At 36.7% G+C, this 26,140-nt stretch overlaps 1 protein-coding gene across 3 annotated transcripts in view; it reads right to left on the reverse strand.

Annotated features, from left to right (window-relative positions):
- Positions 1–515: 515 nt before the first annotated feature.
- Positions 516–26,140, reverse strand: part of LOC101888960 (zinc finger protein 423 homolog) — an 87,118-nt gene continuing 61,493 nt past the window's right edge. Inside the window, exons 1-5 of one of the 3 annotated variants that reach the window (XM_020038361.2) lie at positions 12,546–13,386; positions 8,912–9,546; positions 4,707–4,849; positions 2,240–4,600; positions 516–2,060 (exon numbers count right to left, since the gene is read on the reverse strand). In XM_020038361.2, the coding sequence (XP_019893920.1) occupies positions 1,319–2,060; positions 2,240–4,600; positions 4,707–4,849; positions 8,912–9,546; positions 12,546–12,639 (3,975 nt within the window). In that variant the 5' untranslated portion in view covers positions 12,640–13,386 and the 3' untranslated portion in view covers positions 516–1,318. Of the gene's footprint in view, positions 2,061–2,239; positions 4,601–4,706; positions 4,850–8,911; positions 9,547–9,679; positions 9,849–12,545; positions 13,387–26,140 lie in introns of those variants that run through there. The other 2 variants (XM_059125013.1, XM_020038360.2) reach the window with 2 other exon arrangements.

Below are 26,140 nucleotides of genomic sequence, written 5' to 3' on the forward strand. Positions count from 1 at the left end.
CAAAACAAATCCCTCCATAAACAATAATTTCATCTTGTTGTTGCAGAATAGGTAAAAAACAACATATGTTTATTATAAAAAGAACAAAATAAACAATAATGAGACTAAGTCTGACTATTTTGCAACATCACGATACTACGGAATCTCGAACAAACATGCCAACACTGTTTAAATCATTTCATCCCTAACAGACGTGCTTTCGATAAATATAATATATATATATATATATATATATATATATATATATATATATATATATATATATATATATATATATATATATATATATATATATATATATATATATATGTATATACATATATATATATATATATATATATATATATATATATATATATATATATATATATATATATATATATATATATATATAATATAATTCCTGCCGGGTAATCATTGCCAATAATTTCCTACCAAAATAAACCGTGTTTAAATTTGGCCTTGAAAAATTACTACAATGTACCTGTGTAAGTAAAAACCAAAGCGAATTTTAAATATTTATTTGTTTACGATTTTATTATCGGAAAGAATGCAGTTTAGTTACAATTACATTGTTTGTGATGGTTATTTAATGTATGTATGTACTTATGTACTATTTATGTCAGTTTATAAATATTTCTATAGCTGTTCTTTTTTTTTTTTTTTTTCAAATAAGTCATATGTATATACAAATGTAGACACATGATTTTTGCTGTAATCGTATTATTATTACTAGTATATTTAAACATGTAAGTATGTATATAATTAAATAAAAACGTTTTCCACAAATAATTACTAAATATATCAGTTATTCATTTTTCTTTCGTTTTTTTTTTCAAAATAAATTTACAATTCTAAATGAGCACACGAGAATGAAAACAAGTGTTATAACAATTTTCCCAAAGAGAAAAATAAAAACAAAGCAACTGAACAATGTCAGACATTTTATGCTTCTTCTTCATCTTCTTCTTATCACAATAATACTGTCGTAACTACTGGCTAAAAATAAATAAGTGCCTAGGTGTGTAAATCGTCTATTCTGTAAATGGTTTGTTAAATGTTAATACAAGTTTGTAACGTTTTGTATGTATATGAGTGTGTGTATGTGTGTGTGTGTGAGAGAGAGAGAGCGATTAATGGTATGTACGTACGTAAACTAATGGGTGAGAAGAATACTGCTGTTATTTAAAATGCAATCGATAATACTTTAAGTGCGCTTAGAGGATAATTAGCAAGCAGAGTCGCTTTATTCGCATATCTGTTTGTTTGCAATAATACTAAAGGGGTGGCATGTAATACCTCTTCTGTTGCCACCAATTTAGGAGGCAATGTTCTCTTGAGAGTTTTCAGGACTTTTCTTGACATCATCAGCATCCTCTTCTCTGTTGGTCGACACTTGGTTGTTGCTGTCGTGCAATTTCTCCACTTCTATGTATTCATCATCTTCCGCCTGATTAGTTTGATCACTTTCGATTATTTCCTGCTTCACTTCATTCAAGAGTTGAATATTTTCGGACCTTACAGCCTCGGCATTGTTGGTCTCGGATGCGGTGGTGCGATCTTGTTGAGTGGACACCGACTCACATTCATTTTTCAATGGCGAAATTTCCCTAATATCATGGTCGATGAGATGATGATCAAGTTCAGCCCGGAAATAGAACTTTTCGGGGCACAAGTTACAGTCGTAGGGCTTGGAGTTGGTGCCATGATCCAGCATATGACTTAGTAGACCACCGGGCGCAGTGAAAACCGATGAACAAATATAACAGTTGAAACCACGATCTTCACATCCAGCAAATGTGTGCTCGACCAAGTGTTCCTGCAGTTTTTGTGGATGGGGCAAAATCATTTTACATAGATTGCAGCGGTTGGCGACATACTGTCTGGCGTCGGAATTGGTTCGCTGCTCAAAATGCTCACGCTGCTGTTTGAACTTGTTGTTGAGGTTGTGTTTGCGACAGCACTTCTCACAGACCTTTGCTTCCGAGGGCGAATTTGAAATTGGTTCCAAGCATAGAGCACACACATTTTCGGACACATTCGAAGCTTTCACATGGAATCTTAAATAGAGGCAAAAGAAAAAAAAACGAAACAAAATATTCAATTAGGTGGCTGCCAAACAATTTAAATGATAATTTGTACTATATGTAAAGGGAAAAGCAGAAGGAACGTTTAAAGTCGATATCGTAAGCTTTCATTCTGCTTTGCGACCAATGACTCATCATAGCACAGTACTTACTTTGCATGGAGGCCAATCTCGAACTCCGAATGCAACGTTTGACGGCAACATATACACTGGACAGGCATTTGGCCTTCCGTATTGTGATCAGCAAGATGAGCTTTGAAGGCGCTCACATCTGACAGCGGCTTGGAACAGTGCGAACATCTGCCCGACTGCCCTACTTTGGAGTGCTGCAACTTATGCTCGGCCAATATGGCTGGCGACGGAAAGATTTCATCGCAAATCAGACACTTGTGTTTACCGGTGGAGTTGTGGCATGTCTTCATGTGGTGTTCCAGTTCACTGCGCGACTTGAAATTACCCGAACAGTAGGCACATTTCAGGCTCACTCCTGTCTTAAGATTGTGCACTATCTTTCGATGCGAATGTACCTCAGACTCTGTGCGGAAGTCGTTGCGCTCACAAATGCCACAACTGAATCCCGTCGATGGTGATGCACTTAACTCGTTGCGAACATGGCTCTCCGTAGCCGATAAGTGCGGCGCGTTGGCGGGTTGTTTGGGACTTATGAAGTAGTTACCGCCGGCTTTGGTATTTTCTTGAAGGTGGTGTTGCTGTTGTTGTTGCTGCTGCTGCTGATACATTTCCATTACGGTGCGATTTGTATCGAAGTAACGCTGGGAAAGTCCATACATCAATGCTGAATGCTTCATGGCATTTGTATCGATCTGCAGAGGATTGTAGAACTTATTGGCAGCAGCAGCGGCAGCATTCGGAAACAAGCCCTTGTTGAGATGCGACGCAAAGGCCACGTTGTAATCCAAAATACTGTTGTTGTTATTTTGTGCGGTCAGCGGCATTATTGGCCCTTTGCCAAAAAGTGCATTGACGTAGAGAGAGTTCATGGGACTCAGTGCATTGCCCACAACTGGTGGGGAGTGTTCTTCAAAAGTATCCTTTGGCGTGGCGGGCGGACGCTCCATGCCACCGTGGTGGGTTTGCATGTGGCGATCCAGTAGGAATTCAACATGGAATGTTTCCGGGCAAGATGGACAACGGAATTGTCTCGCATGGGCGGCTAAATGGAACTGCATCTCTAAATCCGAAGAACACACAGTGCGACAGAACATGCACTGCAGGGAGTTGACTGGAGGGGGGTTGTTGTTCACCGCCTGATGCCTGGACTTCACATGGATGTTGAAATCATTCTCCGACCGAAAGACATCCATGCAGGCAGAGCAACGGAACAACTTTGTCTCGGCAGAATGGGCGCAGGCAAAGTGCACCTGAATGGCTACCTTAGTTTCGAACATCTCGCTGCACAGACCACACTTATACATTGTTATGGCGTGATGGTCGATAAGGTGCTTTTGCAGTTCCTCCGGCTTTCCGAAGGACTTTTGACACGAAGACGAGCAATTATACTCGGAGCTGGTAATAAGGAAATGCGAGATAACGTGTCGCTCGAACTCTGACTGTTCCCGCAGCATTAGCCCACAGTGGTGACACACCAAGTTCAAGCCTTGGGCAATGTGAGACTTCAAGTGATTGCGGAAGGATTCAAAGTCGGGCAAGCCTGCATTGCACTGGTTGCAGAGAAACACTCCCGGCTTTTCGGCAGGTGCATTGTCATGTGGCGATTTTTGCGGCGTTGTTGAGGGTGTAATCGACCGGCGATTATTCTGACTCAAGTCCGTGGGCTCGTCTTCGCTCTGGCGGGCGCTGGTGTCCAATGACTTTGGACTTGTGGGATGTTGCTCTTCTTTGATACTACTGTCATCGGCACTCGTGGAGCTACGCAGAGGCTGGCCGGTGAGTAGCGGTGGACTGAAAGTCCCCGATGCGGCTAGACGATTGAAGTGCTCGAAATAGGAATTGGGGCTGGTCAGACGATCCACATGTGCCGAACGCATATGTTGGAACATGGCAGCGATGTTGGAGAACTTCATGGTGCAATATTCGCATGCCATTTGGAAGTTGGACCCTTCGGCTGGCACCGGGTTTGAGGGCGGCGTCATCGAATGAACCAACTCTTTTTCATGCTGGCACTGCAGGTGAGTGTTCAACTGTTCCACAGTAGAAAAATCCGATTTCGAACAGAAGGTACACTTCAGTACATTCGAGGAGGAGGATCGCCCACGTTTGCCAAATTCTAGCCGACTAGGGCTGTGATCTCCTCCCACGGCCAGGGCGTAGCGTCTCTTCTGTAGACTTCCGTTACTTGATGCAGATCCGGTGGAACGAGGACTATAATTCAATGCCTGGGGATTACCGCCTGCAGCCAGGAGCGCCGCTTGTTTCTTGTGATTTTGCATATGCGATGTTAAAGCCGCCGCAGTGTTGTAGCCGCGGTTGCATATGGTACATTGGAATGGCTTCTGATTGTCGTGAGTTTTCATGTGGATTTTCAAATGGTCGCTACAGAGGACATGGGAAGAGAATTATCGAAATTAATATCCGTGTTCGCGGCAGCAGCCTTTCCCAAACTTATGAGAAACATCCAGGCAGACTGGCTAATGCTTACCTTCTTGAAAATGCTGCCTCGCAGTGGGGGCAGCGATAGCGCCGATCTCCGGTATGCAGTTTGGTATGGCGATCTCGTGATCTCTTGTGCTTGAAAAGGCGGGCACAGTAGTCGCATTTGAATGGCAAGTGTTCGGCATGGCTCTGCAAAGATAGGGAGCAGACAAAGGAGGCCACATTATTATTGATCCATTACTGATAACCACTGTGAGCGGTGCAAGTTTTGGCTTTCTTTACAATTTTTTTTACACCTTTAAGATTTTTGGATGCATTTTTTTTGGTGTCGCTGCTACCGGCAATGCATGAAGACAAAGTCGAAAACAAAGCCTCACCAAAAAAGAAACAACCCTAAAAAAAGAGCATTCGGACCTGTTCTGTTGGTGGTGCGATTGCAAACATTTTATATGAAAATATTTCATCACTTTAATGTGGCAACCTTAAATGTTTTAAGCATTCCTAAGTCGAGCACAGAGTATGTCCACTGATGAACGTCTGATTATTTGTGACTGTCTGTCTGTCTGACTGACTGACTGTCCGTTTGTTGGTTTGTCTCTTTGGTACGGGTATTTGTCATCTCAGTTGTGAGTTGGGGAATCAGTCCGAAACTGTTGCTTGGCTGGGGACCCGAAGAGCCTCTTCTATGGATTTGGTAAAGAGGCACGTTGTTGGCTCCTTGAAGATTGTTATCAGAATGCGCAAATTTTTAAGTAACAACTTTTGATGTTGTCGCGTTAAATATCATCATACCGCACGTTCGGCTGTCGCATTCACTTGGGTTCTGTCAGAATCTGAACCCTTTGTAGCTGTGTCAACTGTTTGCTAGTTGGCGTGGTAGCGTGCGTTGTGCTGCTGTAGCTGTAGCTGGTGTTTGTTGTTGTAGCTACAGTTAGCTGCTCATATTTTAAACGCATTCACGGACAGATAGCCGCACAATTTATAATGATTTGTTTGTTGGTCTCTAAAACAGTTTAAAAAACCATAATCAACACACAATAATTTTATTAAATTTTTGTTGAAGCGGACGAGGACAACAACAAACAACAACAAAGCTTCTCGCTGAGAGTGGCCGCTCGAGTAGGAACGTTATGTGAGCAGTAAACAACTGTGTGCATACAAATGGGCTAATTTCTGTGCGCCGATCTTGGCAACGCTCGGGCGATGCCAGAAGAGGGAGTTTGGCAATTTCGGTTAGCACAGTCGCTTAGATTTAACATATCAAAGCGAATATACCGCTCGCTTTGTTGCGGTAATCATCTAAAATGTTGTTGGTGATGATGGTGGCGATGACAGCGACTGCGACGGTCGACATTGGTGATGATGATGTATTAGAACACTCGAGCAGTGAGCTTTGTTCTGCTTTGCAATTGGCTTTGGGTTTGGGTTGCTTCGGCGGCACAATCACAATGCCACCTACGGTCGGTTTTAGTGGTCATTTATCACCTGGAGTATCATCCTTCGCCTATCTGGATGCGAGATGTTTTGGTATGCAAAGGTCGTCTATGAAGTCGCTGTTATTAATAAATGCTGCCAGCGTTTGCGCTTCTTTAGTATGCCCAAACCATTTTTCTAAGAACGTTTGCACAAAGCAATAACGCCTGCAAATGTGCAAGTGCAGGCAATTTCCCCCAGGTCTCGTCTGCGTTGGCATAATATGTTAATTGCATGAAGCGTCCAAAATACCTGATACCAATCTAAATGAGTCTAACAAGTCTGGCCGGCAATGCGAGTAATGTTGTCGCAGTAGAATGTCAGTCGGGCCCCAAAAGAATGAATTGCATGCGTGGGCTAAGAGACTAGCTTGGAGAGTTCACTACTAATATGCGTTATTTTTTGGTGAAAACTAAATGCATATGTGCACACATATATATGGATTATTCACATACATATATATATATATATACTGCATTGTTATTCAGCTTGAGTGAGGGCATGTATGCTCATTTAGTACGGTACATGGTTCACTATGTCTTTTAATGTTCGATAGTGCTAAAAGTTACAGCTTGTTGTTCTTTTTTGTTGCTTCCCAATCGAAATAGCTGTGTCTTTATATTTCTGATTAATTGCTGATCGTATGCGTTTTTCACACAATACTCCACAAATTGTTGCAACCTCCATCATAAGGTTGCCATTCCGTTTTCGAATCGTAGCGTAAATCCAACTTTTTTTGCCCAAAATGCAAGAGCTTGCAATTGACCGGTCAATTGGCCGCTTAGATCGTGCGATCAAACGCCTTTAGACCTTTTTGTGGGGCTATGTCAAAGCTCATATTTATACAGACAAGCCCACTTCAATTGACGCATTGGAAGACAACATTGAAGCATTAATTCGAGAGATACCGGCCGAAGAGTTGTAAAATGTATGCCAAAATTGGACTAAGCAGATGGACAATATGAAACGCAGTCAAAGTCAACATTTGCATGAAGTAATTTTCAAAAATTTAATTTTTTAAACCGTTTATCAATTCAGATATAGATTCAATGCATTTTTCTGAACTTTATGTTTTCGTTTTTAAAAATTTTCCTATATCTCTTAAAAAATCACCGTTTTTTGTATATTTGACGAAATAACACTCTACTGCTGTGTTGTATTTTTCTAATTCACCCTATCTTATTCTACCATGGATTTAACGATTGGTCGCTTGAAATCAAATAAGGTTTTTGAAGTATATAAACAGAGTTTTGTAGCTTTGCCCAAACATTGGCATTTCTCATCGGTTTTTAGTCATGGTGGGTTCTCGTCGAATGAGAATCCAAATAGCGCTATCCTCCAATTTGAGGAGTTTTAAAGATCTTGTCCATATTTTTTAGTCGATGTGACTGCAATTTGATAATATTACTTCTTACCATGGTACAATAAAAAGGTATGGTAGAGCTGCCAGCTGATTACAATTTTTTTTCTAAGTGTGCCCGACTTATGCCAATTTTGTGTATGTATTTATTGTTTTGAAAAAAAAAAAAAAACTAAATATTTTCAAAATCAATGAATGGAAGAAGCTTAAATTGCGGGCGCTCACTAATGATATTAACCAGATTTGCCACGGAATTGAAAGATTGAAATCTTAGGATCATATTTTTAAGATAATATCCAGGCATTTCATTCTTCTTTCGAGCTATTTGATTCGTTTTAAAAATGAACAAAAAATATCAAATGAATGGATATAATTTTGAATTATTCTGACAGGAAGCGGGCATAGCCTCAGGGCTGTATTTATGTAGTTTTACGAAGCTGTTCTACCTTCTTATTGTACCATGCTTCTTACCTTGAAAAAATGATCAATGTGCGTTTTCAAATATGCCCAAAATATTTATCGAGCCATATTGCAGGTTCTGGTCCAATTTCCCCACAGAATATGATGCAGCTTGAGATCTCGGTTTGGGTCTAGCCCAAGTAAAGTTCGGCATTGTTGAACTAAAGACTGATTTTAATTATTATATATAAAAACTAATAATGTAGATGTCTTAGCGCATTAGGGGATAGAAGATATAAGGGATCTATCCTTAAATTATGCAACCAACAAATTGTTGACATAAAAGATCTTGCTTGATGAACAGTTCTAAAATAATTGTTCAATTGCGTATTATTGAATGTTAAAAATGATTTGTTCTTTACACAATTACACTTCAGAATTCTATAAAATGAAATATGAATTTGTTTTTAATAATGATTGAAAAACAGAGAATGTGAATCAAGCTCGCAATATTGTAGACATTCCCAACAAGTTTCTAAACAAAAAAAATACTCCAAATACAATCCACAATGCTGTTTGAGGTCAATTCCTAGACATTTGTACATTGTTATGTATTTTGATTCAAAAAAAAATACACTTCATAATTGGGAAGAATCAAATACCTAACATGAAGTACATTCAATATATGCAAATACCCCTTGAATGCTAACGCTAATAATTTTTCAATGGAAATTCTATCAATCCGTCACGGTAGACATATAATGAGACGACATTCCATAGCGATGCTTCGGCCACCCTTCACCTTAAACCATTTAACTTATTTCCAAATTTTACACTTCGAAGCACCCTTTGTCTTGTAATGTTAATTAGCTTCGCATTACCACAACCCTTTTGAGTGGCAGTGTCAAGGCACATTCACTTAGACACCCCATGTCACAGGTGTTGACAAGCGCCGATGCAGACATGTACAAACAAACTCATAGATCTCATAAAATATGCTTGCTCTTTTGTGGACTTACCTGCTCATGCTTTTTTAGATAACCAAGACGCGGAAATGATTTATCACAGAACTGACACTGATAGGATCCGTCGGCACCGGCACTGCCGCCTTTAATGCCATCGCTTGTCAACTTATCAAACTTGAGTGCATTTGCGCCACTGCCGTTGCCCACCTCTGCTGAGTCCCTTTCAATTTTGCGTAATTTTGAAGGAATCCTCAAGGCATGTTCGGCATAGCGATGATGACGTCCATTACGCTTAAGATGTTGCCCGGGATGGTGGTGGTGGTGATGATGATGGTGCTGACGCGGATGAGTTTGGTGTTGTGTTTGTTCTCTGCCATCACCACCTTCGGCAAGTTTGGTATTACCGTTGTCTACGGTATTCTCTGCGGCATTTGGGTTTGTGTCATTTTTGTTAGCTTTTTCGCTGTTCGCCTCCCCGTCATAGTCAGCTGCGTCGGTGGTGCCATTGGTTTTTGCTTTCGACAGACACTGTTGCGACTGCAGCAGAGCGTCGTCGTCGTAACTGGATGCGGCAAAGGCCAAATGTGATGGCACTGGCAAGTGTTGATGGTGATGTAAGGAGTTCGGGGTCAGAGTACCATCCGATATGGAGGGCGAATAACTGGAAGAAGTGTGTGTGGAATACATATCTGAAAGAGAAATAGAAGAGATCTTGTTTAGCATTGGTGATATCTTCTCCTGTAATAAGAACAAATTGCACCAGCGTGATTAGTCATCGCGACCATGTGCTGGACAGTGCATGTCTACGATAGTAACAATTACGTGGGTGGTGTGGTGTTATGGACATCCTTATTATCTTTCAATTACAGGAAATGGTTCCTCGCGGCCATTCAATGCTTTACTACGCACTGCTCTATTCGGGGGGCTTTAATTTTGACGGTGTCTGCGACAACTAGAACTAATTTAATTAATCCAATCCGATACCATCTATCCACCCGGTTCACTTGGCCTTTCAAGGCATTTGTTTGAAACTGATCGTTTGTCAGTGTCGCTGAGCGCCGCAGTGCTTGAGAACACAGATCGTGTTTTGAAATCAAGCCAAACAGCCAACAACACCAGCCCTCCCGCTCGAACAACAAAGTATTTTAAATCATCACATCATCGAGCATGCAACCGCCTGGCTATACGGCCAAGCAAATGAGTGGTCATGCAAAGTGATAATTCTTATTTTTACGATTAAGCCTCTACAGTGAATTGAATGTTTTAATTAGAATTCTCGGTGATACTTATGGCCGGTCGCCCCAAAATTAAGTGCGGACACTTCAGCCGAGCTGAGCTATTGCTCATTTAGCGAGGGAAACTACAAATTACTTTTAATTGGCAGCGGCTACTTGTGCCTTCTGTTCGATGCTGAGTGGATTGCCATGATGCCATGGTCTGGGATTCTTCGATGCTTGGACAGTTCCTATCAAGTGATGTGTCTGGTGGTTTCCTACGGATTACAACAATATGTTCCTTGTCATTCGCTTTAAAAATCTTGTAATTAGCTGTTGTGAATTTGCCTCAATCTGAATGGTGTTAATTGATGTTTATTTTCTACTCCGCACTCGACTTTTTGTTCCGCCACCGGGTGGGGTTAGAGGTCTTTGTCAATTGATTGTTGTTTATTTAATGTCTCATCCCGTTTGTAATCTGAACTTTCGTAACCCTCTGGAAGAGTTTGCTATAGAGAGTTCAAACAGCCAATATAAACATAAAAATGTGTAACCTCTTAACGACAAGATAATGGTCAAGGAAGCACGAGGTCGTGAAGGTGAGAGCATAGCTTTTATTTGAAGTTTTTAAGAGAGCGATGAATTTCGAATATCCGATTTTTATGTAGAGTGAAAAATTCCAACGAAAAAGTTGCAGAATTCTTCACAGGATTTTTAGGTTATTTTTTATCTACTTAAATGCACAAATTTGATTTTTATAATAATCAATTGTCAATTGGACATTGGCAATATCACCCGTACATGCAGATATCAATGAGGTGAGTTGGTAGTCAAGCTCTCTCGAATGCAGGGACGATGCATACTAAATATTAAGTATGCAACCAAACCAAGAAGTTGTTTATTATTGCAGAGCGTTTCTTTATATTATTATTGTTACTGATTGAATATTATTTGCGTTTAAGATTTAATTTACGCATTCTTACTTGCAGTATAAAGATTATAATTGCCAACAGTGAATTGTTAAAAATTGCACTTTTATGAGCTGGTTTGCATTTTTCCTATCTAAAGTTAACAAAAACTGCACTAAGGTTTTTCAGAATAGTTTAAAAGGGGGAAACAGAAGATGTCATTAAAAAAGTAAAGCCGTTGTCAACAAAATTTACATCTGTTCCTTTCTAATTTGAAATCAAACATGCCGCTAGTCATATGGCAAATAGCCGAGTTATTTAAAGATAAAAAAAATATATATCAAATGGAGTCTAATGAACAGTTATCGGCCCAAATGTAACGGCTGTCAATTGTTGATACTAACATAAATCCTTTATCACTTGAAATACAGATGTATCCATGTTAAAACACAATTCAGTGTAAAGGATCAATTACACAATTAAACTTGCAGGCATGTATATTCATTATGCTTAGCTCTGTTACGTTTTTTCACTCTGAAATTTATTTATTTTTTTATTATAGCTTTAAGCTATTATTGTCATTCAGACTCTATTTCAGTCAAGCTGAATCCTAATTCCTATCTCTATTTATTTATTTAAATGGTTTATTCCAATGTAAGTTGTCTTCTTCTTGAAATTAAAAAAAAAAAAAAAACATTTAATTCGATTTTTTTAGATAAAACGGTTTATTCCAATGTAAGTTGTCTTTTTCTTGAAATTAAACAAAAAAAAAACATTTAATTCGATTTTTTTTTAGATAAAACCACATACATTTTTGTTAAAAATTATCGATCTACTTTTTCATAAAAGATCTCAAGAGTAATTCAAAATTCACATACATAATAAGGAAAAAAGAATGTCTTTGATTTATTTTTAATCTTTTTATATAACTACTTAAGTATATAAAAAGTGGAAAAGGTACTAAATTTGAAAGAAACTGACAGCGATTTTTAGTGAATAATTAAATTTTAAAACATTAATGCCATATTTCAAGGGATGATGACCATATATACATGGAAATATAACAAAAAACACGGAGTTTTTATGTAAAATATTCAAATTGAATTTCTGTTTTTAAAAATAGTAGATGTGCTTAAGATTAGTCTAGGGTGGTACTCTCTTTCTTATTATCTCGGAGATATATTTAAATGAAGTTATATGTAATTACAAATGTCTCTGTGCATACATATTTAAAGACATTTAATTTGAATTTAAAAGCGTTTTTTGGATCGGGTATACAGTTTACTTTCCGAAACTGTAAGATTTTGCAAGACCAATTGCATGTTTTAAATGTGTGTTTTTAACCATGATAACCCTTATGTGTACTTTCAGATTGTAATGATTCCTTCATCGATTTATAAAATCCAACCTACTTAAATAGGTGTTCCATTTTGAACCCATTTAAAAAAAGTCGGTGGTAGACATAGAAAAAATAACTATGCATCATAAAAATTACGAATTGTCCCTACAGGAGATTTACAGTTATACCCTCCACCCCATTGAATATTATGTAAAAGTCATAATTACCAGCATTAACAATCTCTTTGGTAGCTTGGATCTTTTCTATTAGATTTTCGAGTCTTGAACTGGGTCCTCGATATAACATTTTTAAAGCCATCATGGCTTTTTCGGAAGCCACTTTTCAAATATGTTTTGTTTTTTCGATTATGCACAGTTATTTTTTACACTTTTATTGTTTCGAAGAAACAATCATTATTTCTTCATATTTTATGTTTAAATTATTATTATTATTTTTTTTTTTTTTTATAAATTTATCACTGTGTAAAATTTGTTTTTCAATTAGATTTGTTTTCTTTATTCCTTTATTTTTTTTATTTATTTATTCTTATTTGTCTTCTCACGAATGATTTGACATCCATTTAGTATGGGCACCAATGATTAACTAAAGTCGTGTACTTAAGCCCGAGTAGAATTGAACCAAACTGTAACCACCACAGTGCTGAACAAACACAAACACACGCGCGCGCCTCCCTAAAAGGCGTTACTAGAATCACAGAGTACACAGAGGCAGCACCGTTGATACGGATAAATGACGACGACAATGACAATGGCTCTTGGATGGGACTCTTGCAGGCATTAAGTGCCTCGTTATGTGATTCATTGATGTAAATTCAATTTTGTCCCACAAACAGCAGACGCAAGAGGTGCCGTACCGAGCAAACCAAATGAACAACGGCCAACGTGGTTGGAACGAGTGCGCGAGTGCTGCACACAATACAGCAATAACAACAAATAACTAGAACAAAACAGGCGAACGTCTTACGCTTACGAACGACAGCCCAAGACTGGTGGTGCTACGACCATAACATCATCATTAGTTAACATTCTTGTGATTGTTCGGCGCAATGGGATTGGGACAGCTTGCCGGAACCAGATTCAGATTCAGAGCAGCAGACACACACCCAATCTCACCGCTTACAACAGCAAACCAGTCGAATTGTACGCTTGTGTGTTTGAGTATTGGGTCCACGCAGTATGTGGCCAATGTGGGCAACCGAAATCAAAACAAACCAAGAGAATAAGCGTAACGTGGTGAGAGCAGCCAAGAATTGTGAACAGACACATACAGTTGCTCGCACGGAATGAGCGAGAGGTGATAAATGGCGCCCACACATTTCCCCACACAAACACAATCAAGACGACACCACTGACGAACACACGCAAACTTCTGTCTCTCAGCTCCCCTATGTCATATACAGTAAGAGACGTCGTTGTGTATGAGTGCCTAGTAGTGGTCCCCATGATTCAATGGCAATGATATGTAATTGAACACATTCAGACAGATATGCATTTGTGCCTGTCTGATGACAGAGTGCTGAGTGGTGTTGTTGTTGTTGGTGGTGGTGGTGACTATGGTGCTGTTTACCATTTTATATACTTCGGGAGAGCGAGTATGAGAGTGAATTTGTGAGAGCATATATATACAAAAATCAACAGAGCCAACAAAGAGGCGGAGCATGGGTCCTTATGTATTTGGACCAATGCACAATGTTTACGTAAATGACAGAGAAGCGAAGCAGTTGCTTTGGTCTTGCACTGTAATGTGGCGGTTTTTGGTTTGTTCGAGTGTTGTTTTATCGTTGGCGGTGGGTTTTTTTTGATGTTCATTGCTACAGTGGCAGTTTTACTTAATTTTTTGCTTGTGGTGTGCGGTGTATGAAGTCGTCCTAATGGGCAAATCGTGTTTCCATTTACAACGTCAATTGCGTTCAAAAAACATTTGGAATGAAAGCATAATTCAATCACGGCACAACAAACAAACTGGCATACAAGCAGATAGATAGATACCTACCCAGGTTAAAAATACGATTTAATTATGAAAAAACTGCCAAATAGCTTTAAGATTATGGTGAATTTTGTACTTGTGTTAATTCAAATTAAAACAGGTAGGCAGGAGGTTTATAATGCTCACTGTCAAGTGGTATTACTAAAAGAAGACAACAATTAGGAAAACAGGTATTGTAAATGTCAATGCAATTTTAATCTCGCCCATGAAAAATTAAAAAAAGAAATAAGGTGAATGTATCAGTCAGCAGTCGGTAATACCCGAAGTACGCTTTAACGCTCTTTACAATGGAGTTTAAAGTTGGAATTAGAAACGATACATTTGAAAAAAAGTTCTCTTTGCTTTTTTGGTGGGCCTCAGTATATGGTCCCGGCGTATTTTGTACAATAAATTTGATCATAGTAAGGATGGTAGACCTTTTGTATGGCATGTCTGCTGTCAGATTTGGGCCTCCATTTATCCTCCATTTATCATGAATACCCCATGATTATATAATATTTAAAAGTTTCCTTTCTATACGATTTAAATTAAATATGAAAAGTATAAAATATATTTATTATGCAAACCGTATTTATATTTAGAGGGCAAAATTGTTTCTTAGTAATTTACTTCAAGATAGAGTTTGTGCAGCCGATGTTAAACAAGACCACAATACTCTTTAATAGCTTTGGACATCTTTGATAGCATGGAAATGAACTTTCCGCTAATTGTGATAAGCTGAGTTAATATTGATCAAAAAGCTAGTATGTCAAAATTGGTGAAGATCGGTACAGATATAGCTATAGCTCCCATATACATTGTTCATCCGATTTGTTATATTTATTACCCACAGCCGTAATATTCACTCCGTAACAGCGATATTCAGGGCAATATATATATAAATGATTGAATTCTCCCATAAAACTGTTAATTGTTATGTGGAGCTCTACAAAATTAGCAAAGTGGTGTAGGTATCATAAAGTCGGGTCCGCCCGACTTTAAGACTTTCTTTACTGGTTTCTGCTAAATTTGTTTGTATTAATTTATTTAAAAGAAAGGCAAGAAAACAATTATGTACTTATAAACAAGCTTAGGGCTATGATTAAATTCTGGAAAGATAAAAAATGAAGATATTTCGTTCCGAAAAGCAATTAGTCGTAAACGAGCGATGAGACGTTCAGTTCTTTTGATTCTTATATAAAAGGAAAACGATTGGAATCGATGAACTGTGTCAGTATATGCTGACGTAGCGCGGGATGTGTGCGAAAATATAGCAGTGTTGTTAAAGGAGTTCTTTAGAAAAGTACCTATATTTCGTGGACTCGTTGCAGTCTTCACAAAGTATCACTGGTTTCAAATCATTACCGTTGATTAAATAACTGTAAAATACAGGTGGAAATAAATTGTAAATTACATAAAAAAAAATACTCTAGAAACTAGTTTCAGAAGTTGTGTGAAGAAATGGGTAGACCCCATATTTCTTCTCTATGCCGAGATACGTTGGTTATCTAGGGAAAAGGTACTGACACGATTAGAGAAACTATCAATATACATATCCCGAATATTTTGAACATATACAGTGTGAAGAATTCGTGCTTAAATTAACATATTTGGCAGATATTTTCTCCAAATTAAACAAACTAAACTTGTAACTGATGTTGTCAAACTAAACCGACTTTTTTGCGGTTTTCGACAAACTTTGAAAATTCATGAGAAGATATAAAAAAGCTCGCAAAGTGAAATTGGAAATGTAACTCGTTTCTATCTATTTAATTATCCATCTAATATCAACTAATATGTCGACAAAAGCAATTAAAGAGCTTATTGATTTACCGAAAGATACACACTTTCAATGGCATACAGTTAATGAAATTCTGGTTCCCGGTTGCTGCGAAGTATTCTAGCCAGTTTAATGAAAAAATAGAATTGAAAAATTCAATTGACACAAATAAGCCGGACAAAAGATTTATAATATTGAATTAAAAAGAGCACTCGCATTCGTAAAAAAAAATAAAAGAGGGTTTTCAACCGTTATCGAATTTCTTTTTAGACTTTTTTTATTTTTGTAGGCATTATTGAAATGAATGAAGTTTTGGCCTTTGTATTCATGTTTTCTCAGTCAGTGATAAAAAAAATTGTTTATCCTTTTTTAAAACGCGTCAGAGAAGCCGATAGGAATCAACATTTTGGGAATTTTGATTATGACGTTTTCACCACAATAATCAGACCATTTTATGCAGCGTTTCCTAAAATTCGACATAGCGTACATACATAAGTATTCAACTTCCCCAATATGGTAAAATGTATTGTACGTCCGTACTACACAAATACGCCAGTTCAATAAAAAATTTATCATTTTTAAAATACAATTAATTTTATATTATCTGTTCCCATTTTTAACACAAAAAAAAAACAAGTAAGCAAATGCTATAGTCGTGCGGGGCCGACCATGTGATACCCTACAACACTACAATATGTTGGAAGTCCCCTCATATCCAAATCCATTTTGGAAGATTTCGTTTTTGAAATAATGGCAAAGAGTCCGCCCAGAGGTTACCCTTAGTTTTTTGACCCGGAGAATTTGGCCAATATTTACGTACTCCGTAGTGTTGTTAAGTATTCAAAACAATTTCACACGAAAGTTGTGGTCTATTTTACAGCTAAATAAAATCCAATGGTCATCCAAAATGCTAGACTTCTTCCCTGTCCTTAACTCTCTTCTGATGCGAAATTCCGTGTCGATTAGTTTTCAATTGTGGTCTATAGAGTGACTACAAAATTAAAAAATATATTTTTTAGTCCATTTGCACTTCTGATCCTATTAATTAATTAATTCTGACCCTAACCCTACCCCATGCAAAATTTCGTGAGGATCGGACGATAATTGCGATATGCATATAATACCCTCAAAACGTAGTGTTGGGGTGTAAAAATTTAGAACATTTACAATTCAAAATTGTAAGTCAAATTGAAAAAATCGCATGCGATAAAAAATATGACAAAAATTGAAAAAAATTCACCAAAAGATATTCACTTTTTTATCGTTTTCTGGCAAGAGACCATTCCGAATTGATGGGAATTGTGAAAATCGGACCAGCGGATCTTGATTAATAAGCAGACGAAATAAGATCAATTATTTTACATATATACTGTACCTTCTATATATCCGATTTCTTGGCTATTAGCATCACTGTAATGGTCAGAAATGATCTTTTAATGTTTTTTTGACTTGGCTGGGATTGAAAATATTCGCGGTTTAGTAGACATTTTACTATTTTCTTACCTAAAAGTTAGGGTCTATTTTACCCGCTAATTATTGCCCGATGGCTTCCCAAATTGGTAGGTTTCTGCCCACTCCTAAACTCTAACTCCATATAAATTTTCGCGTCGATTGTAGCTTGATTACAAATTAACATGGACAGACGGATGGACGGACATACATAGCTAGATCGACTCATCTCGGTGAGATAGAGAAGATCCATACATACTTTCCTATGTGGGAAGCCAATATTTCGAGGTGTTACATAATTTTTGGGCCAATCAAACTTATAATACCCCAACACGTAGTGTTGTAGGGTATAAAAATAAATTATTCAATTGTCAATGTAGAAGTTGTTTGACTTTGACAGAAACCGAATTTTTTAGTCACACAATTAAAACACATAAAACGTCGAACGAGTGCGTAAAATTTTTGGTAACGCTGTAAAATTTCGTACGCCAGAGGTATTTGGATAAACAGATATTCTCTCCGTAATTGATAAATGATTGTTCCTTTGGCAAACGTACTCTTGCAATTAATGAAAGTGTCAGTTGCAAAAATACTAATACGTTCACGTTATTTTCAATTGCAAACTGACATTCAAATCGACTGACAATATTTTTTATGATATAAGTATTTTACTGTAAGTTCATTTTATGTGTAAACATCTGGTCTGTCTGTTAAGTTAACGTCTTCTTCTATAAGTCTTGATTTAGGTTAGGCGAGTTTACTTGCAGGCCTTTTTGAATTTTCCCTTGACAATTTGTTTTCCACAATTTCCGTTTTCATCATTATCTTTTCTGTCATTCCGCAAGGAAACTTGCCTAATATCAAGTCGGACTAAATATGTAAAATGAAAATTGTTATAAAAACAATTTTCCATTTCACATTTTTATGGAACAAGAATACGAGTACAGCTCTGGTTCTTGTTCCAAAATAATTGCTTCCACACGACAAGAGCATGCCAAAAAAAAAAACAGTAAAGAAAGTCTTAAAGTCGGGTGGGGCCGACTTTATGATACCCTACACCACTTTGCTAATTTAGTAGAGCTCCACATAACAATTAAAAGTTTTTATGGGAGAATTCAATCATACACGCTATGATTATAATTATAATTTAAAGTTCAAAAGACTAAATATGCCGAAGCATTTGTATATTTTAAATTCGGACTTATATTGCCCATTTGATATATATGGGAGCTATATCCAAAACTGAACCGATCTTGATAAAATTTGGCAAAGATATTTCTGAGCTGTATTTCATATATTTCCCTGAATATCGCTGTTGCGGAGTGCATATTAAGGCTGTGGGTAACAAATATAACAAATCGGATAAACAATATATATGGGAGCTATAGCTATATTTTAAATGTTGGGGACAGAGATTAAAAAAAAATATGTAGTATTACTGGTTTCGGTTGTGTGCATGGTACAATAAGGAGGTAGAACAGCTTCGTAAAACTGCAGAAATATAGCCCTGAGGCTATGCCCGCTCCCTGTCAAATTTGCATGCAAGAAGTTTTTTAGTTTTCAATATTTTCCTCATTTTTAAAATCATTAAACAGCGGGAAAAATGAATGATATGCCTGGATTTTCTTTCAAAAATATGAACAGTACTATCTTTCATACCATGCCAGAACTGGTGAATAGCTTAAAGCGCGTCTCGCAATGTACTCTTTTTCCAATCATTGATTTTGAAAATATTCTGTTTTCTTTTTTTTTTTTTAAACAATAAATACATACACAAAATTGGCAGAAGTCGGACACACTTTGAAAAAAAAATTGTGATCAGGTGATAACTCTACCTTACCTTTTTATTGTACCATGGTTGTGTGTACTTAGGAAAATTCTAACGCGTCCCAGATTTCGGGCCCACACTAAAAACCAACTACTAAGACATGTCGAACATGGGCGCACTTATCCTTTTTTGATGGATTTGCTTTCATACATATAATTTTATGTTGTAATTCAAAACAAAACAATTTTGTCGTGCAGAACGGCTATTGTGTTGTTATATTCTCTCAACAACGCATAGCATAGCTTATACCTATGAAATGGTGAAATTTAAAATGACAAGAAAATCGAAGAATACCCATTGAAAGCTTCCTACTACTTCTGCTTCTAAAGAAATTAATTCCATAATTCATAAATATAAATTTGGCAGTCAAGCAGCTCTTCTAAAAATGTATTATTTCGGAGTGTCCCGGCCACCCGCGGCTGTGACGCTGGTCCGGGGATATATTTAAATTTCTCCACACATCGTATTTTAGTCACCACGTATACCAAAACGCAACTAAGTCATTGTTTCTATCGAAATTAAAAAAAAAAAAAAAAAATAAACCAAGTTTCGAGAATTGCTAAAACAATCTGCCTCTAGGCAAATAAAAATAATTTTATTATTCAATGTTCCAAACAAAGCAAAAAAAAAATGGAATTTATAAAATAATTTGTTAAAAAAGTACATGTAGCGCATGGGTGTGTACCAATTTATAAATAAAAAAATCTGAACACATCCATTCATTCTTCGTTTATAAGCATTCACTAGTCGATGCGCCGGGGAGAATGGGGAACATTCTTTCCATAATTCATGTCAGCAAATATTTGATTATTTGTTAATTAATTTGAAATGCGCTTAATTGTATCTCCAAAGTGATCAAATGGATTCGTTTTGTTAATAATTGTAGGGTTTTAAAAAAACTCACTGCCATTGGTCGATTCTGTTTATGTATATAAAATGTGCGTGTGCAATAAAGGCGGAGCTGCGCATGTTTCTGCTAATGATTTCATAGCGTGTGGCAGGGGTTATGTACAAGTGTTGGTAGTTGAAAAAGACACAACCACACACACACTCTCTCTCTCTCTTTCTCACCCTGTGTGTTCTTTTTTAAGTAGTGTGTTGTATATGGTATGGTGGGAAGGAGAATTTTGATAGCACTCTGCTCTTGGGCGTAGAAAAGCTTGTGTCTTAAGTTTTTAGTTTTGTGAACAACGTTTAGTTTAATTTAGTTTCACTTGTCGACGTTTTTATTTTTATTATGGAGTTAACGACAGATCGATCAAGAAGGGGTTTCAGTTTAAAGTATTTTACTCTAAGATACGGCATCTTTAAAATCTCTATAAGTTTAATTTCATATTTAGTTATAGACCTTTTTATACATTTCAGTTTTAATAACAATAAAATGCCGACCTTAGGAGAATTCACCAAATGTTCTATTTCTGTCCAATTTTTAAATAAGAATTTTCACAAGTAAATGTTGAAATAAAATTATATTACCTTCGAAAATGTTGTCAGCTATCTTTGGGTAAAAAAAAACAGATTTATTTTATTTAAATTTACATTTTGTCAGTGGGAGTCGGTCGAAAAATTAGCGGGGACACCAAATTAAAAAAAAATTGTTTAATTTTTTTTAAATATATATTTTTAATATATATTATTTTTTTATTTTGAATTAAGTATTTTCTTAAAAAATTAAGTATTTTGTATGATTAAAACGCGGACTTATATACTGTTTTGTAAAATAACATTCTCGTTTATTCAGAAGTTTGACGAATGAAAACATATTTTGGGTTTTGTGGCAAACACCAGTCAGGGACAAAAACGAAAGGTTTGGATTTCCTTTACATTTTTGTTTTTTTTTTTTTCTTTTAATAAACAAATATAACCGAAAAATACAATATGAAGCTATATCTCATTTAAGAATATATTGGCTTCTTGTTACGAAATTCCTCCAAAATGTTATGTTTCTGGTGGAGAACTTTATTTTCAGGGCCCATTCATCAAAGATTTTTATATAAATTCTCCGTAAATAAAAATAAAAATGTGTATAGAAATCAAAATTTAACCGAATACTGTATTGTTGTTATTTCATGGCCAACGTTTATTTATGTGGTAGAGTATTTTAGCTTTTTTGACCTCTCGTTTCACATACAAATTAAACCAAAATTATTTTATTTTGTATTTTATTCCCGACGTTTCGTCGCTGTTTTGACGACTTCTTCTGGTTTGAGCAAGAAAAATTGGGGTGAAAGGATTTTTCCCAAAATTTCCCAGCAACAGACTTTGTGTCGAACACAGTTATAGATTTTAGCTAGTAAAAACTGATTTTGATCAATGCGTGACGGACAGTGTTGCCTTAGTAGACAAGAATCCAAAAATTAATGAGATTTTACGGTGTGAACAACCAACAACCAATGAAATTCAAATGGACTTGAAAGAGTGAGATTTATTATAATTAATAGTAACACCTCATGCAAAATTCCGTGTGGATTGCTCATTGATTATTACCTCTTTAATTTTGGTTCATGTTTTGCGATCATCTTCAAAAACAATAGGTTTCTATTCTGACACTAGTCCTAGCGTCGTGGACAATTTCGTGAGGATTGGACGATAATTGTGACCTGAGTGTAATACTTTGTTCGTTCTGATAGTTCGTAATGGGTACTACAGCCTGTGATAGAAAATTGGCTATGCAGGTCCGCGTCTTCGTATAGCCCCCACATAGCAGTACCTCCCGATATTCGGTTTTTGATGTTTTTAGCGACATTGTTCACCTGAATTGTTTCAAATTTGTTATTTGAAGTTCGTAATGGAAAATGTCTATGCAGGTCCAGATTTTCGTATAGTCCCTACATATCTGTACCTCCCGATTTTCGGTATTTTGATGATTTTAGCGACATTATTCACGGGAATTGTTTCAAATTTTGTATTTAAAGCTCCTAATGGGAACTACAGGAAATTATCTAAGCAGGTATTCGTATAGCCCCTAAATATCGGTTCCTTCCTATATTTGGTATTTTGAAGATTTTAGCTAAATTATTCACCGGGATTGTTAAAATTTCGTATTTGCACTTCGTACTAAGTACTACTACCTGTGACAGAAAGTTGCAGGCCCACGTCTTTATATAGACCCCAAAATAACGGCATTTTTAAAATTCTAACAGAATTTATAACGAATTCCATTTTTTATTTATTTATTTTTTTAAATTTCCAAATTTGTTCTAAACGGTGGAGGTTATTCCTGCTTTTTTACTTGTTATAAGCCAATGGTATTTGTTTTAGATTATCTTTACCAAGGTTCAATCGTAAAGGAAACTGGGAAAATGCAACTCTGTACTGGAGTCTTATTTGGTTTTGTTTATTTAAGTTTTTTTTTTTTTTCACAAGATTATTATATTGGGAAAACCTGAATGGAATATTGGGGTTTCTCCACAAAATTGAATCCAATTGAATAGTAGGACAATATTGTTTTATCCCAAAATTATATATTTTGTTGCCCGTTTACGTGGAAAATATGCATTTTTGTTGTCCCGAAATTTAAAATAATTTCAAATTATTTTCCTTTTGTAATCAAAACAAAACACACATATATAATTACATGTATATTTTTTGACATAATAGGGGCACCAAAAGAAAAAATTGTATTTATGAGGTAGCTTTGTTATATTATCTCTGATCTATTTTTTATGTTTTGCTTAAAGGTTTTGTAACAAGGTTTGTAACAACAGAAATTAAATCTATTAACCTATCAATGCAACAATTACACAAGAAATAATCTCTGCTCACTCCCAGCAAAAAATCCCAAATCATAAATTCTTAAAAAAAATCTTTTAAATAAAGCAACCATTCAAAAGAAAACTAAAATATAAATTCTGGTATTGGGTATTACTTCGTCGAAGGTACGATTCTCAAAAACTAACTTAGTGTCATTAATATTATTCGTTCATGTTTAACGCATGGCATTTCTTATCCACTTCGACCAATTAAAAGTCTCCGAAAGGTGTTCGCCACAATGGTGATAATCACGAACTTGACTAATTACCACACGATACAAAGTCTGGCCGATGTTTTCACTCTAAAACCGAAATCAAGTCAATTATCTAATCAATTAACTACCGGCCGGCCACTCAATTGTGGTATACCCATTGACGTTTGTCAACCGGCTCTTCCTGGTGGTTTAGTGTCCTCTGTTACACATAATTAATCCTGGAGATTAATGATTTAGTCACAGGCCAAAGATAACAGAGACAGGCAAAGGGATGCTGTCCGAAAGGGATGCATTCCGAATCCATCAAAGTGACAATTAGATGACAACGAAGAGTCTATTACAAGAAAGGTGGTCTCCGAGTAGACGGGAAGCAAACACAAAACGCCAAACACCAACCAACAATGCAGTTAGTTGAGGCAACCTTAGACAGCTCATCAGGAATTCTCGTCTAAAGTACAAAAACACAAATACCGTCTTTGTGGAAATGACTCTGGCAAACATTAAACTTTGACAGACGTTGATGTGGATATGAGTGATTTTTTTTTCAGTGAAAAGGAAAAAGTATTGGTGGTGACCTTTTCACTTGATTCATGCCGATGTTTTTCTAAAGTGACTGTTGACAGAGGATGTAAAGGACACTCAGGCCGTTTTGAATCAACTCACCAGACGACACTCGCACACACTCACACACGTTGTGTGCATTTATTTGAAACTACGTAACAAGTTAAAGGACATTTTTATAATTTATCTATTATGTATGACCATATGTGCGACAAGCAAAGTCGGTAACAACGATGATGGACAAACGGTTGTCTTAACCCTTCCAGAGCACCTCGACTAGTCGTGGGCAACAAACACATCACTGTCGGTATGTCTGTATGTGTGTATATGCCAGGGACAATGCTGTTGAGTTGTGTTGGGCTGTAGAGTCGTCCCGACTACGAAAGTCTTCAAAGAGACAATATATTTAAGTGGCTACAAATCTCTGCAGTCAGTGGTCGCTCATTTAGCCGCGCATTAAAAATTCAAAACCTAAGCACTGGTCGATGTTGAGAACGACAATGACAGGGTAGAGTTCGAACCCTCCTTCAACCCCTTGCCTGCCTGACTAGATGGGCTTTACGATGTACACATTAACTTTCGAATGAGTACCAAATGCAAAGTCCTTGACTCGTTCACAGTCACATCAAGCGTTGTAAAGTTAATTGTGAATATGGGTGGTTTTAGGGTGTACGCGATGAGGCCACTTCCACATCTACCGCCCAACCCATCTCATCTCATGAAAAAAGCATTAAATTGTCACTTATACCCAAAAAAGTGGCTGTCACTCATGAGTAATTAGCATTGAATGACTTGACTGGCATACGAACCAGCATCCCCCAACCCTGGTCGCTGTACACTTTTTACGATATTTTTGGGAACACAAATTCGTATAAAAAACCAACGACACTTTCTTTGAAAAGTTTTCGTGGAGGCAGGGTGTTTTAGGTGGGCTTTAATTTAAAATTAGCCAAAGAGAACAAGGAATATCAATTGTCAAGCTATCAAAGCACTTTAGGTGTAGTGCTCTGATGATGACGATGAGTTGCCCTAGAAATTAGGAAAACGGGTATTTTCAAAATATTTTGACAGTGTCGATGTAATCTCTGGTTAGGCAAATCTATTAGCTATCCAAGGTGAAGATACAAAAGGAGAGTACACAATAATTTGTGTCACGTCACAGTTGACAAGCGCTGTCAAAGTATTACAAGAAACCACCAAAATGTTAAAAAACTGTCTCAACATCAGTGTCTTGCTATTTATTTAATTAACTTTTTAATTGTGACAATAAGAAAATCAAGACATAAAACAAATAACTCTATAAACGGACGTGTTTGGTGGTACTTGGTAGTCGTCAGACGCAACGACATTAACAGTCAGAAGAAGAAGGGACATCTTTAAATATTATTTCTGCGTCCCTGATCAGACTAAATCAACAAAAATTTAGGAAGACTTATTACGCGTCTTAAGGGCCTATTGAACTTCATATACATTTCCTACTGCATACCTCTTTCGTATAGGTTATATCATCAATGGCTCCTATCGATTTTCGTTATATAAATGCTTTAAGTCCCACCTTTTTCTACCGAATCGTCTATACGAGTAATTTCTATTGGTAAAACATCAAAATGGATCAACAATTTGGTATAGTTTCCATATAAAGATATCTCCCAAAATTTAAAGGTTTCAAATGAAACTCACAACCAACTAAACTCAAAACGATCTAAGCCCTCCATGAAGAAAACTTTTAACGTAGGTCCACTACTGGGTATAGTGTTCATATAGGGGCAATTCTTAATTTTTTGTATTTTTTCAAATCGCGATACAGTCCACATTATATGACGTAGAGTGTCAAAATTTAGCAGATCAATTTATTTTGTGTCTAGGAAAGTTGGTATTGAAAATGAGATATATCGGTCCACGTTTTGGTATAGTCCCCATATAATGGCACCTCCCGATATTCGGTATTTTGATGTCTTTGCTATTTTTCAAAAAATTGGTATTTGTTGGTCATAATGGGTTCAAGCTCTGTATAACGGTACATCAGGATATTCGGTATTTTTAATGATTTCGCCACATTTTTCGTGGATTCGTCTAAAAATTAGTATTTGTGGAACATAATGGATTCTAGCTCCGTTGGCGAAACATTGTATGTATAGGTCCACGTTTTTGTATAGCCCCATATAACGGTACCACCCGATATTCGGTATTTTGATGATTTTTGCCACATTTTCCGACGAATTTGTCTGATGTTCGCCCCGGCCGAACTTAA

Source organism: Musca domestica, unplaced genomic scaffold (assembly GCF_030504385.1).
Source record: "Musca domestica strain aabys unplaced genomic scaffold, Musca_domestica.polishedcontigs.V.1.1 31, whole genome shotgun sequence".
NCBI lineage: Eukaryota > Metazoa > Arthropoda > Insecta > Diptera > Muscidae > Musca > Musca domestica.